General features: G+C 50.0%; 1 protein-coding gene and 2 pseudogenes across 2 annotated transcripts; 2 read left to right on the forward strand and 1 right to left on the reverse strand.

The window, feature by feature from the left end:
- Positions 1 to 10: 10 nt before the first annotated feature.
- On the reverse strand, positions 11 to 6672 carry LOC117845945 (cytochrome P450 714C3). 2 transcript variants are annotated; one of them, XM_034727028.2, is made up of 3 exons: positions 6132 to 6437; positions 1247 to 1782; positions 11 to 1179 (listed from the first exon to the last, which is right to left on the reverse strand). In XM_034727028.2, exons 2-3 carry the CDS (start codon positions 1745 to 1747, stop codon positions 94 to 96), a joined length of 1587 nt encoding a protein of 528 aa, XP_034582919.1. In that variant the 5' UTR covers positions 1748 to 1782; positions 6132 to 6437; the 3' UTR covers positions 11 to 93. The 2 variants fall into 2 exon arrangements, 1 of the variants encoding a protein (XP_034582919.1); XR_011897409.1 differs by lacking the exons at positions 11 to 1179; positions 1247 to 1782 and adding an exon at positions 3758 to 4505 and having other exon boundaries at positions 6132 to 6672.
- Positions 6673 to 7206: 534 nt separating this feature from the next.
- LOC140221961 (uncharacterized) lies at positions 7207 to 8276 on the forward strand (annotated as a pseudogene).
- Positions 8277 to 11136: 2860 nt separating this feature from the next.
- LOC117844477 (uncharacterized) lies at positions 11137 to 15368 on the forward strand (annotated as a pseudogene).
- The last annotated feature ends 141 nt before the right edge of the window (positions 15369 to 15509 follow it).

Raw genomic sequence — 15509 nt, forward strand, 5'->3', positions numbered from 1 at the left:
AGCTGCAGAATTGAACTCGATCTGGATCAGGATTATTATTAATTAGTTAATTAATCCAGGCTCCTGCATGCTGACAGCTGGCCGATGAATAGGCTAGAGCGGCGTGAGGCGGAGCTGGATGCCGGCGGAGGGCCTGAGCGAGAGCATAAACCTGGGCGCGTGGCGGTACTCTGGGGCCACCGACACCTGGAAGCGGCGCAGCAGCATGGCCAGCACGATGCGGTACTCCATGGCGGTGAGGTTGCGCCCCACGCAGATGCGGCCGCCGAAGCCGAAGGGCAGGAACCCCATGCGGTGCCGGCACCCACCCTGCACGGGGTCCCGCTCGAACCGCTCCGGCCGGAACTCCTGCGCGTCGCCGCCCCACAGCGCCGCGTCGCGGTGCATCGCCACTACGTCCACCCACATGTTGGTGCCCCGCGGGACGACGACGACATTGTTGTTGCCCTCCGCCGCCACCGTGACGTCCTCCAGCGCCTGCCGCTGCACGTTGGGCGCCGGCGGGTACAGCCGCAGCACCTCGCTCATCACCCACCCCATCTTCGTCAGCCGCCCGAGAGCGGCGGCGTCCAGCGCCTCCTCGCCGCTTTCGCCCACCTCCCGGGTCACCTCCTCCCGCAGCGCCGCCTGCCACTCCGGGTGCGCCGCCAGCATCAGCAGCGTCCACGACAGCGCCAGCGCCGTCGTCTCGAACCCGCCGAAGAAGAAGGTCTTGCACTCGTCCACAAGCTCCCGCGCCGTCAGCTTCTTCCTCCGCTCCGCGCCGGCGGCGCCCGGCTCGGCCTCGGCCCCGGCCAGCAGCAGCGACAGCAGGTCCTTGCCCCCTTGCTGCTGCTGGCGGCGGCGCGCGTCGATGATCTCCATGAGTAGCGCGTCGATCTCCCGCCCCAGCCTCCACGCCCCGTACGTCCTGCGCGCGTGCAGAAGCCGCGCCAGTGGCACGCCCACCGCCACCGGGCGGCTCGACTGGAACAGCGTCGCGTGCATGGCCTGCAGCTTGTCGAACACCCGCGCGCCGGCGGCGGCGTCGGTGATGCCGAAGCTCGCCTTGGCGATGATCTCCGCCGCGTTCCGGACCACGCCGCTCTCCACGTCGACGACGCTCTGCCCGGCCGCCACCGCGTCGTTCCACCGCGCGAGCATCTTGGCGGTGGTCTCCTGCATCAGCCCGATCATGCCCTGCAATGCAAATCCATTATTATGCATGCGATATTAACCATGATGCTTGCACTTGAAGGGTACGTACGTTGAGGTTTGTGGCGGAGAAGGCTGGCGCAATGATGTTGCGGTGGAGCGCCCACTCTTCTCCCTCGGACATGATGAGCCCCCTGCCGAACATGGGCATTCGGTCGCGGCGGAACACGTCGGGCTTGCCCCAGCGCCGGCCAAGCGCGCCGGCGGTGGCCGCCTTGAGGAACTCCGGGTCGGCCACGTACAGGAAGGGCTCCGTGCCCAGCCAGTAGACGAAGACCTTGCCGAAGGCCTGGCGCCAGCGCGCGAAGTAGGGGAACACGGCGGCGTGGATGTCGCTCGCTGGCTCGCCGGAGGAGGGCAGCAGCTGTAGTGCTATGCTACTTTTGCTGCTGCCGGTGGTGGTGGTGGCGGCCGTGATCTCGGGCAGGTTGCCCAAGGGGAAGCACGGCCTGGGCCCATCGAATCCGGCCTGGCGGAGGCGGCGCCTGGTGGCCGCCGGCGAGAGCCAGGCAGCGTAGATGAAGGCGCAGAGCAGGACGGCGAGCGCGGTCATGGCGCCGGCGCATGCCGGACTGCCGGCGGCGCCCCCTACGACATCCATATGAATTCTCTCAAGGAATTAATTCAAGACCAGATGATGGGCAAGCTGCGGCGAGGAGTAGAAAGGTGTGTCGAGTGAATTGTTGGTAGTTGTTCGAAGCGAGCGATCGAACAACTACTAAACCCTATCTGCGCTCGCGAGGAATGCTAGTGCTAGCAACACTGGCAATGTGGTTTTTGTGTTGTTTGAGACGATGATCGCTGGGGTCCCTTTATATAGGCAGGGGAGGTCGGAGGACGTGGCTCGGGATCCCCTACCGGAAGCAAGCTAGCCAAAGCGGTCAAATCCACCCCCAGGCCGAAATGCCCATCGTCTACGCCTATTTTCGGTCAAAAAAGGTAAGGTTCCAAAACCATCGGGGTGCTTACACCCGTGCTTTTAGTCCCGGTTAAACCTCATAACTCTTGGAAAATCAATGAGGACTAACTATTCAGGATTAAAGGTCCCTCCTTTCGCACCAGCCCTGCACCGCCCGCCTACCCGCACCAGAGGCCCGCACACCCACACCGGCCGGCCGGCCGGCCGTGCTAGAGGCCCGCACGCCCACGCCGGCCATTCGCCCGCCCACGCCAGAGGCTCGCACACCCACGCCGGCCGGCCGGCCGCCCGCCCGCGCCAGAGGCCCGCACGTCCATGCCGGCCGCCCGTCCACCTGGAAGAAAGGGAGAAGAAGAGGAGAGAAGATAAGGAAGAAGAGCGCTGCCTGCGCGAGAGATAAGGGAGAAAGGGAGAGGAGGAGAAGATAAGGTGGAGAGAGAGGGGGGGCGCGTGGAAGGGGCCTTTTAGTCCCATTGGAGCCACCAACCGGGACTAAAGACTCCCCCTTTTAGTCCTGGTTAATATTACCAACTGGGATTAAAGCTCCCGTCGTTGATGGCCGTTGGTGGTGGGCGTTTGACCTGGGACTAAAAGGCCTTAAAAAAAACTAGGACTAAAAACGTGGATGGAAGGTCTCTTCTCTACCGGTGTTATTAGCTTTTTCATGCATGGTTATAGCTTATACGCGCGTGTTCCTCCTCGGTTAAAAACAAGTGTTTTAGCATCTACATTGCTAATTGATGGACGCACATTTGGAGGTTTAGCATAGCTCGCTGTATGATTATAGTAGGGAAAGCTACATCACACTTGAGTGTTTTGAGAAGCTCTCACACTCCAATTTTTGTGCACCAATCGACGAACGATAGCTCTTCTTCTCCTCCCCCTCTAGCAATGGTGCTGGCGAGCCCTTTAGTGTTAGGGTTTCGGGGTTTGGGGTTGGGGATTGGGGGGCTTTTGGGGCGGCTCGCCGGTTGGCGGTGGTGGTGGTCGAGATGGCGGGGATGCTGTCAGAGCCGAGCAGCGCGGGAGTCTCAGTTGGGAGGTGGAGGCGGCGGGGGCATCGATTTTCAACTGGTTAGCATCGGCGGTGGCGCTGCCGGAGCCGAGGGCAGCGGGGGTGAGACGGCCACACGTGCACGGGAATGACTCGTTGCTCGTTGGGGAAGATGCTCGTTGGGGAAGAAGATGAGAGGAAAGCTAGGATTCATCTGGGACCTCCATTTTCAATCTAAAGGCTAAAACATTTGAGCACTCGAATATTCCCTAGACGTGCGCCACGATTATATTGCAGATGCTTGCTGCACTTACGACGCGCCAGGCAAGCATATACTCAGCAGATTGGCATTAGTCTCCGGGGGAAGCTCCATGTATCGCACATCGTCTTTCTCATCTGATCCTCGTGATTAATTACCCAAAGTCATCTTAGCTTTAATTGTTCACACTGATCTGCTAGCCGTTCCTAACTATATGTGATTTGATTTATTCCTATTTTTCAACAGCGTTATCACACGTTAAGGGCTCGTTTGGTTGCTCCCTGTCAGTCAGCTGCTAGCCTGCTAGCGACCACGCAGCACCATCCAACCCCGTGCTGTCAAAATCCAACGTCTGAGATTGTTACCTGAGCCTAGCAGCTTTCTCAAGATCTAAGAAATATTGTTGGTCAGAGTTAAGAATGTTCAATTTAACAGATCTAAACGTTGCTATAGTATAGGATTCACTTTGCTGTGTCTCACGGAGAGGAAATTTACTCATCAAATCTAGTGTATCTTCTCTTTTTGCTGCTGTTGAATTCAAGGCGGCGGTGGGGGTCGGTCGTCGCTTTCTCCCCTTTCTGATTTTGGAGAAGAAACTGCTAAACAAACACGGGCTGCATATGTTAAAATTCATTCATGCATTTATTAATTTATTTATGCATGCACCGCGCGTCTATTTTCTTAATTCAAGAAGGGAACCGTATACTCCATGCATCGCCTTTTTTTTATTTCAAACATGCACATAGGCCTAAAATGGCTTTGTATATATGTGCACAACTATAACTAAGTTCACATATAGTAGCACGAGGACAATCTATACCTAATATTGCGGTTGTAACGCGCAACACCCCCATGCAAATCCCTACGTCGATCGATCGATACGCACAGAAGGAGAGCTTGTCCATAACGAAAAACGCGTATGTTAAGTCGGTCAATCGAGAAAACTATTTTTGTATGCTGAGGGGAGAGAACTAAAAGATAAACTCAACCTAGATACAAAGGTGCAAAAGTCCACAGTTTCTTAAAGATCCTGTAAGCAAGTAGGTTTAGATTGCCATTTAGCTTCAATTTCTTCAGTCTCACAAGCGGATCCGCATGCAACAAAAGAAATTGTATTTGCCTACTACTCCGACCTTGCCCTGAAAGGATAAGGAAATTGAGACATTATGGCTTTGGGGTCGACCCCGGTAAAAAAAAAAGGAATCCATAAAAACTTGGATCCAACACCATGATAAAATACTACCCTCATGATTAGACCATGTCCCTGAGATTTGATAAAAAAAGGTGCATTAGCGGTTAATATGTTGTAATTAGATAAGTTATTTGGAATATGACGGAACGAAAGACCAAGGAAAGAAAGAAGAATGCACCAAAATGCAGGTGCTGCACCAAACTGGTGGTTGTTTCTTGTTGTAAGTGAATCCAGCGAAAAGACCCGGAAATAAGACAAGAGGCGTTGAGCAGGAACTTGAGCAATTCAAGAAACCTTAGAAGAAACGGGATATATTGCTTCTGACCATTATGATTATTTTACAAAAAAATTCCTCAACTTTTTCGTAATCAACACGCAGTCCTTGGATATGAAAAAGAAAAAAGGAGGTCGATGGGATCCGTCTACACGCACACGCTCAACTTCCTACGCAGCTCCGGACATGGCAAGAAATCGATCCGAACACGAAGCAGAAAAGGCAGAGAGGATTCAAGATATAAAATTGACAGGGAACCATCATCAAGAATAGATTGAGCGAATCCGCGCACCATGAAAGAGAACAAGGCAAGGAGGTCAATGCGCTGAAACGAGTTCGCTCGTGGGGCTGCTCGCTATCGCAGCGCGAGCGTCTGCCCGTCCACCGCACCGGGCCATGGCCCCGAGGCAGCGAGGTGCCTTTACCCTGTTAGGATTGATCTCCGCCGGATTTGGCCCAACGGCCAAATCTGACTCTGATTATCAATTAGCGCCCTGATCGGGGGCGCCCCAACCATATATGGTTGGTGGGCCCCCGTTGCGCAACGCCATATAAAAGGACATGGGGGCCGGGGCACGAGGACCAACGTTCGTCGTGCCCACAATCCCACCGACACCAAAACCCTAGCCGATCTAGTGGAGGCGCTGTTAGCGGCGGGAAGACTCGCCACCAACATCGCCATTGCCCTCTGCTCTGCGCTACGCCCCTCTCCTACCCCGACAACGCTATGGCGTCCTCGACGACCACTCCATTGAAGATAGACGATCAGTCTCTCTCCCTCTCCCTCTCTAGGTAGTTTCGGTTTAGATGAGAGTCATGTTGTCTTATCTATGTAAGAGGTGTACCACCCGCTAGATGAACACGTAGTGATCTCTATTAAAATCCTATCAATGGTGTCAATCGCCGTACTAGGTTGTAATCTAGATGGGGAAGTTTAATTTTCTCGCACGAGTTAGAGATCCGAAGCATGTAGAAGGAGAGAAATCAAATCCTAGATCTAAGACAGAAAAACAAGGAGGGGTTTTCCTCCTCACCGGATCTAATCCGGAAAGTAACACAAACCCTAACCCTAACCGGGTGAAGTAAAAGAAGAAAGAATCGGACTTGCTCCGAGAAGAAGAGAAAGGAATCAGAATGAATAAAAAAAAGGGAGGAGCGACAGCTGTCGGATCCACCGACGACCACCGGCAGGGTGCCATGCCGCAAGACCGAGTCGACGGCTGCCGGATCTAGGACCGACGGCTGCTGGAAGTGAAAGTGAAGACCCCGTAGAAAAGGGGCAAGAAGATAGCGGCTTACCTCGCCGGCCCTACCCATCGGAGACTCCGGGAAGATGCAACTCACCCGCAGTACCGCTCGACGGCGCCGCGCTCACCCTCAGGTGGGCGAGGGGGCCTGAGAGGAGCCAAGGGGCTGCCAGCTGGAAGGGGTGACCGGAGCGCGCGGGCACCATCACCTCACGCCTCTTGGGCCGCCGCTGCGCTCGGTGGCACTCGCTTGCCAGAGTTCGCTCACCGGCAGACTTGGCTCTCACTCGCTCGGTGTGTGGCGGCGCTGAGAAGGAGGAAGGAAAGAAGGAAATGGAGCTAGGGTTCGCAGGGGCTGGCCGCTCGCTCAGTTTTGATCTAGCAAAAATCACGCGTAACCATCGATCTTGAATGGACGGCTGAGATCGTCCGGGCTAGATTCGGCCCAGGCGGGAAGGGGTAGCAGGCCGCTTCGGTGGCCCGGGCCTAGGTTGCGGCTTGCCCGCAGCTAAGTAAACGAGCCGAGCGAGTGAGCCGAGCTAGCAAGCGGGCTAGGCTGGGTTGCCATGCCAGCTGGGCTGCGAAGCCGCGGGCGAGCCAGGCTGGGCCGCCGCGCTATGGCAGAGCCAAGCTGGGCCATTTCCTCGCACGGGCCGAAGGAAAAGAAAGAATGAGCCTGGTTCGGTTTTCCTTTTCTAGGGATTTTCATAATTTCTAGGAATTCAATTACAGGCTCAACTAAAATAAGTTTAAGGAGTTTTCTTGTAGGTAAAATCCACAAATTAAGTCTAAGCTTCCGCTGTATTAAGTTTCAATTAAGATGAATTTTTGGCTTTATTTTGCCAATTTTATGCATTAAGTTGAAGTTTTTAGTCTATTTCTCTAATTAAATTGGAACCAACGGGAAAATTTAATTAGAAAATAAGTATTTTTTTATGAGTATGATAATTTTATCTACTGACCAACATTGTTGATAAAATTGTTGTACTATAATTTTAGAATTATCATTATTAATTCTATTTGTGCCCAACGGTGATTTAGAATTGATATTGAGAAGTTTTATATTTTAATTTGACCAACGTTGAATTAACTCAATTTTTTGTGGATATTTGTTTTCAGGAAATCCTATGAGTTTTATCTCGTCCATCGAGCCCCTCACAGGAGGGAACTACGGCTCTTGGTGAGAGAAGGTTGAGATAGCGCTTGCACTGTCCGACATTGATTTGGCACTGACTGCTCCCTGTCCCATAGAACCTGAGGACCCCGTGAGGGCTGAAAATGAAAGTCAAGATGATTTTGACAAAAGGGTGTGCGACCATGCACCAATAAGAATGCAGTACAATCTCGATTGTGCAAAGTGGGACTCGTCAAACAAAAAGTGCTTGATGGTGATCAAAAGCTCCAACACAGAAGCAATTAGGGGAGCAATCCCAGAATGTAAGACCCCTAGTGAGTACCTGATAAAAGTGGAGAGTTAGTTTACTGGCTCTTCAAAAGCATATGCAAGCACCCTCATAAGAAAGCTTGTCACTATGAAATACACTAGCGGCGGTGTAAGGGACCACATATTGTGAATGAGCAATATGTCTTCCAAGCTAAAGTCTATGGAGATGGAGCTTCCTGAAGCATTCATAGTTCATCTGATCTTTACCTCACTACCCAAAGAATTTGAGGCATTTGCTGTGAATTACAACTCACAGCCAGAAAAATAGGGTATTGAGAAAATGATTTCCATGTGTGTGCAAGAAGAAGAGAGGCTTAAGGGCTCATCCGGTGATACTATAAATTACCTGAGCTAAAATAAGAAGAGGAATTTTCAGAATTCTAAGCCACAAGGGAAACCTCAGTGGAACGCCTCTTCTTCCAAGGCACATGGAAAGGCTCCAATGCAAGATCACCATCAAAGATCAAACCATGAAGTGGTGGTGGGCAAGGACACTTGCAAGTGGTGCAAGAAGAAGGGACACTATCAGAAGGATTGTCCAGAGTTCCTGAAACAACTGATGAAAAAAAGGTGAGGATATTATTACATTTGTAGATGAATCCTTGTATTTAAGTTATGTAAAATCTACTTGATGGATTGACTCAGGTGCAACTGTTCATGTTGCAAATTCATTACAGGGATTCCCAACGAAGAGGATCCTGCAAAGAGGAGAAAGAAGCATTAAAGTTGCAAATAGTGTCCAAGCTGAAGTAGAAGCCGTTGGAGAACTCCCATTAGAATTAGCAAATGGCTTTATACTTCACTTGATAGATATCCTTTTTGTACCCTCTTTGCGTAGAAACTTAATAAGTGTGTCGCGCTTAGATGATAATGGTTTTGCTTGTTATTTTGGTAATGGACAATGTGAAATCAAGTTTAATAATAAGATTGTTGGTCTTTCCTTCAGACAAGATGAGCTTTATTTATTATCACTTTGTGAGAATGTGAATGAAATAAGCGCTGAGAATGAGAATGCCTTCTCATCTATGAATGTGAAAAATAAGCAAAAAAGAATTGATGATGTATCATCGAAATTATGGCACTGTCATTTAGGCCATATTTCGAGGGGGAGAATAGAACGATTAGTTAAGGAAACAATTCTTCCTCCCTTAGAATTTTCCGATTTAGCAATGCATCGATTGCATTAAAGGAAAATTCATTAAGAAAATTAAGAAAGACGCCAAGAGAAGCACAGGAGTTTTAGAAATAATTCGCACAGATATCTATGGTCCGTTTCCTGTGACATCTGTGGATGGTTATGATTCTTTCATAACATTCACAGATGATTACTCATGTTATGGTTATATTTATCCAATCAAAGAGCGTTCAGAAGCATTGGATAAATTCAAGATAGGCTGAAGTAGAAAATCAACATAACTTAAAGATTAAAATAGTCAGATCCGACCGTGTGGGGGGGGGGGAGAACTATGATCGTCATACCCCATATAGACAAGTTCTTGGACCTTTGGCAAGGTTTCTGCAGGAAAATGGCATAGTTGCCCAGTATTCTATACCGGATGAGCCTCAGCAGAATGGAGTAGCTGAAAGACGTAACTGTACCTTAATGGATATAGTGAGAAGCATGATAAGTTACTCCACTTTACCGATTAGTTTGTGGATGGAGGCATTAAAAACTGCCATTCATATCCTTAATCGGGTCCCTAGTAAGTCGGTGTCTAAAACACCGTATGAGTTATGGACTGGACGAGAACCCTCACTTAATTATTTGCGTGTATGGGGTTGTCCGGTTGAGGCTAAAGTTTTTAACCCAAACATTGGGAAATTAGATCCTAAGACAGTCAGCTATCATTTTATTGGTTACCCTTAGAAGTCAAAAGGTTATCATTTCTACTGTCCTGACAGATATACTAAGTTTGTAGAAATAAGACATGCTGTGTTTCTGGAGGATAAGATGATCAGGGGGAGCACGGTACCCCGAGAAATCAACCTTGAGGAGAAATGGGTGTATGTACCCACTCCGATGGTTCAGGAACCTTTTTTCTTGACACCGGTTGTTGTTGCACCAACAGTGCAAGACACTGTAGTAACAGCCCCTGTTGTTAGTTCTATTGTGGTACCTGCTGCTACTACACCGACAGTACAGGATATTGTAGTGACAGCACAGTTCTCATACAGCAACGATGCATGAACATGAGGAACCTGTCCTTCAGGATCCTATATAACCTGTTGCCACACATGAGGAAGAGCTACAACAGCCCCCTATGGAAGATGTGCCAGTTGTTGAGGCGCCTAGAAGGTCTCAAAGAGCTAGAAAACCAGCTATTCCAGATGATTATGAAGTCTATGTTAGTGAAGAAGTTCAACTGGAGGGAGATCCCACCTCATTTGAAGAAGCTATGAGAAGTGGCTTGAAGCCATGGAAGATGAAATGAGATCCATGAGTAGCAACAAAGTCTGGAATCTAGAAGAAATTCCTAAAGGAGCCAAGACAGTAGGCTGCAAATGTGTCTACAAAACAAAATGTGACTTCAAAGGAAATGTCGAAAGATATAAAGCACGACTTGTTGCGAAGGTTTCACACAAAGGGAAGGAATAGACTATAATGAGACCTTTTCTCCAGTCTCATGTAAGGATTCTTTTAGAATCATATTGGCTTTAGTGGCACACTACGATTTAGAGTTACATCAGATGGATGTAAAGATGGCTTTTCTCAATGGAGACCTAGAAGAAAACGTTTACATGGCACAGCCCAAAGGTTTTGTTGTGGAAGGAAAAGGACATATGGGATGCCATATGAAGAAATCCATTTATGGATTAAAACAAACCTCCAGGTAGTGGTACTTGAAGTTTCATGAGACAATAAGAAAGTTTGGGTTTAGTGAGAATCAAAGGACAATTGTGTATGTGAAGTTTAAGAATGGGAAATTCATTTTCCTTACCCTGTATGTAGATGACATCCTACTTGCTAGTAGTGATGTTAGTCTACTATTGGAGACGAAGAAATTCCTATCCTCAAACTTTGATATGAAAGATCTTGGTGAAGCCTCGTTCGTTTTGGGAATCGAGATTCACCGAGATAGAAAAAAGGGGGTATTAGGATTATCGCAAAAGGCATACTTAGAGAAAATTCTCAAGAAGTATAGTATGCATGCGAGTAGACCTGCCTGCTCCCATAGTCAAGGGCAACAGATTTGGGAATTTTCAGAGTCCCAGGAACGAGTATGAGATCGATCAAATGAAAGCGGTTCTATATGCTTCAGCTGTCGGAAGTTTGATGTATGCTCAAGTGTATACGCGCCCTGACTTAGCTTTTGTTATCGGGGTACTTGGCAGATACCAAGACAATCCAAGAATAGATCACTGGAAAATGGCAAAGAAGGCATTGCGTTATACGCAAGGCATGAAAGGCCTCATGTTAACGTATAGAAGAACTGATTCCCTTGAAATAGAAGGGTATTCAGATGCTGATTTTGCAGGAGATGTAGATGATAGAAAATCCACATCAGGTTATGTATTCATTCTCGCAGGTGGAGCTATATTGTGGATAAGCTTCAAGCAAATTGTCATGGCATCCTCCACGATGTTTGTCGAGTTTGTAGGATGCTATGAGACCATGGGGTAGGCGAACTGGTTAAAGAAGTTTGTACCCGGGTTAAGAGTGGTAGAAAACATTCAGAGACCACTAAAGATGTATTGTGACAATGAGCCAACAGTATTCTACGCTCACAACAATACGTCAAGTGGTGTTGCCAAACACATTGACATTAAGTTTATGTTGTGAAAGACAGAATCCAGGATCATACCATAAGTTTAGAGCATATAAGAACAACAGAAATGTTCGCGGATCCGAGCACAAAAGGCTTACCGCCCAATGTGTTCAGAGAACACTTAGCCGGCATGGGTTTACAGGAAAACCTATGATACCTGGATACTAAGGATCTAGAAGAAGAATCTATTTCAAAACATAAAAATGTGCTGTAGCTGTCAAATTTGATAATACGTAACTGGCTATTATGACGAGACATGCTCTATATACTGATCTGTGATGAAATGGGTATCAAGCTAAGTTTAAGGTCAAGTATAAGTATGAAGTGGGATCAAGGAGGAGAATGTTAGGATTGAATCCGACCCTGATTCTCAATTAGCGCCCTGATCGGAGGCGCCCCAACCATATATGGTTGGTAGGCCCCCGTCGCGCAGCGTCATATAAAGGACGTGGGGGCCGAGGTACGAGGACCAACGTTCACCGTGCCCACAATCCCACCAACACCAAAACCCTAGCCGATCTAGTGGAGGCGCTGTTAGCGGCGGGAAGACTCGCCACCAACATCGCCATCGCCCTCTGCTCTGCGTTACGCTCCTCTTCTACCCCGACAACGCTATGGTGTCCTCGACGACCACTCTGTTGAAGACAGACGGTCGGTTTGTCTCCCTTTCCGTCTCTAGGTAGTTTCGATTTAGATAAGAGTCATGTTGTTTTATCTATATAAGAGGTGTACCACCCACTAGATGAACACCTAGTGATCTGTGTTAAAATCCTATCATACCCGCCTCGGCGCAGACCACGGGTGTGCCAATGACAGCACCACGCCTCCGCTCTGCCGGACGAGGCGCTCAACTGTCGGACTGCCATGCTTCCGTTGCCTACTACCAGGCCGACGAGCACTGGAGCACAATGCGGCGGAGAGAAGAATTTGGAGCTGCATGTGTATGGTTGTCAATCTGCAGTTGATTGCGACTTGGCTGATTTGGTTGCTCGATGGCAAATACAACGAAGAGAAGGATCAGACTATCAGAGGGAAGAAAGATTTTGCTTGCCTGATCTGATTTCTCGATGGGTATTTTGATGGTGCTTGTGTGTTGCCGCTACCTGAAGAAGAGAATAAAGGTGCTGACTTTGCTGTCACCTCTACGTGAATAAGAATAAAGCTGCAGCCGCCACGAACAGAACTCCAGTAGCCGCCATGGACCTGCAGCTCGTGCCCCGCCCCTAAACAGCTCCGCCTCCCTGCCTTCTGCGCTCCATCCGGCATGCCATCACCGGCCGCCACACCGAGGCCCTCAACCTGCTCCGCCTCGCCCGCACGGCGCTCCCCTTCTGCCCTCACCTACCACAACGCAGCCGTGGCGCTGTGTGAGCCCGGCGTAGCCACGGAGGTGGCATGTGCCGGCAGTGTGACGGAAGGGAGGCGAGGTGGGTGGCACCTTGTAGATGTAGCACTAGCCATCCCGCAAGCAGCACCAGCAGTTTGGCCTTCGCTGGCACCGGCACCTTGCTCGCTGCCGCCGGTCATGACTGTGGTGGCCTGGAAGCTTGTAGAAGATGAATCGTGTGGTCCATCCGATACAATCGGAAAGGAAAGGCTTGGCAGTTTATATGAAAGCACTCATAGTTCATGTAAAATGAACTACGGTACCTATTGTATAGAAAAATCTTGAAAAAGATTCTAGCTTTCTCAGTATTGTTGTAGTGTTGTGCAAGCCTGCAACACACACAGTATTTATATGACAAGATATGTCATTCTCTTGTCATAAAAATTAAAATCTAGCACTAGATATATGGTACACAGAGTTATGCAATAACAATATTTATACAAATACAGAGTTATTTGAATAATTATTTTATATTTTTTAGCGCACGGGCTTACGGGCTTATTTGCTACTTAAAGCATAAGTCCGACAAAAGCGCATCTTTTTGAAAAATATATAATGTTCTCGAATCACTTTTTGGGGCGTACCTCCATAGTTTAAATGTGGGAAATGTGTAAAGTTTTCTATATTATATGCATCTTTGTATAATAATAAAACTAAAAGAAAATTGCATGATCGACGATTAGGAGAAGACCGAGAGAGAACTAGCTAGTAAATGACGATTTTCTTTCTCAACGCCCCACTTCTTTGCAAATTTTGTCAATGTCACAGCTGAATAGCTTTTTTTTTTTGAGCATCGTCACAGCTGAATAGCTGATGACATGTGCCGCAGAGTTGAAAGTTTGCGTCGGCGTTGGTATATTGCCATATTGGGCCGGCTAGCACCCAACTGCGGCTCATCGAGTTGCTTTCTTACGAGTGGCCCAGGTCCATTCAAAACAGCCCACGAAGAGAAGGGTGCCGCGCAATGTTGTGGGCGTTCGGTTGTTCCTCCACGCTCCTCTCCTCAGCCCCCGCCGCCGCCCGCCATCCTGCTCCGGCGCAGTGGAGCGCCGCTTGCCCATCTGCTTCGCCTTCATCTTCATCCTCTCCTCTTTGATCCATAGCCAGTCCACCTTTTGCTTACCTTTTCTCCACCGTGGTACACTGGTGCTTGTTAATTAGGCGTGCGTTTGACGCCATCTCGGCTTTGAAGTCACCGATCGCTGCGGCTCAACGCTTCAAGGAAGATCGATCGGTGGCAGGACGGGACGCGCAATCTTCTTGGAGAGTTGAACGCGTGAGTTCACGATCGAATCGAGGATAAGCGTCTCGCGGCAGTTCCTGAATCTGGTCGTGGACCACGGCTTCCCTGGCGTCAGATCACTCTGCTGCGTCGACCTGACGATCCAGCAATTCTTCCATCCTACAACACCTCCGCAGCCACCGAATGGCGCCGGATCAGAATCACAAGGTCCGCCGGACGCTACCCCTCAGTCACCGGCGGCCGGCGCAGCTGGTCATCTGAAGAATATACAGGCGGCGGCGGCCGGCTTAATGACGGACAGCTTTCCGCTTCCCGACCCGAGCTTCACCTTCCGAGCTCCAGCTCCGTCTCTCAGCGACGATGACGAACGGTGGAAGATCGACTGCTTCCCGCTTGCGGGTTGCGCGGTGATCTGCGTGGACCAGCTGGGGCACGCCTTCCGCTTCGACGCGCGGACGCGCCTGGCGGCGACCATGCCCAGCTTCCACAGGCCCAAATCCACGCCCTTGTCCCTCTTCGTCCCCAACGCCGGCGCCGACGCCGACTTCAAACTTAACCGCAACCCCCTGGGCAGCAGCCAATTCGTCATGGAGAAGATCCCCAAGCCAGAGCTTGGCTGCGGCGCGGCCCGCCGCACAGCGACCAATTCGAAACCTTCGATCGTCTACCGCAAGCCCAGATCGGCAGCCTACCTCAAGGCCTGCCACTGCCACCTCCTCCCGCCGCCGCCGTTCGTCCGTGAGCCCAGGTACCGGCACGGTGGCCGCAACCCTCCGGAGATCGACTCCTACGCTGTGGTCGGCGGCGGCACCCACGCTTGCATATCCGTCGACGGCGTCGGCACCAACTGCCTCGACACGGCAAGCCACACGTGGAGAGAAGTCGGCGAGTGGACACTCCATTCCACGGCAGGGTTGAGTATGTGCCCGAGCTCAAGCTCTGGTTTGGCCTCTCCGCCGAGACCCGGCAAATGGCTGCGGCCGACCTCTCCACCATGGACTCGCAGCCACAGCTGGTGGGCGCTTGGAAGGAGCTTTGCCTGCCAGAGCAATGGAAGGAGTGCAAGGACCCTCAACTTGTCAACCTGGGCTCAGGCAGGTTCTGCATCGCAAGGTTCTTCCCAACTACGACAGCGGACGGCCTTGGCGATGGATCATCTGGTACGACCGCGTGTCAAAGATGTCGATGGCAATGGCGGCGATGGGAAAGTGGAACTCGGAGTGATCCCTCACAAATCAAGACGTGTAAATGGCGCTAGCATAGAGGCATTGTTCTGAAAACTTTTGAGGCTTTGTTTTTCAAGACTCCTTGTTTTGTCCATCATGCAGAGTTTAAAGGAATTTGGGACTCTGATGAGAGTGACAACTCGGCATCTTTTCTAGTTTTAGGATTTGACATGAAGGTCTCCCTGCATTCTATGTTTTCTACGTATTTTTGTATTGTCTCGTGTGAATTGTGATGGTAGATTCAGAATTATCTTGCCATTTATTTGCAAATATTGATCATACGTTGTCTTCTTCAGTGATAAGTTACACTGCCTGGAGGCAAGCAAGTTCAACCACTCGTAGTACAGAGGAATGGTTGTCCAT

This window comes from Setaria viridis, chromosome 2, assembly GCF_005286985.2.
Source record: "Setaria viridis chromosome 2, Setaria_viridis_v4.0, whole genome shotgun sequence".
In the NCBI taxonomy this organism is placed as follows: Eukaryota; Viridiplantae; Streptophyta; class Magnoliopsida; order Poales; family Poaceae; genus Setaria; species Setaria viridis.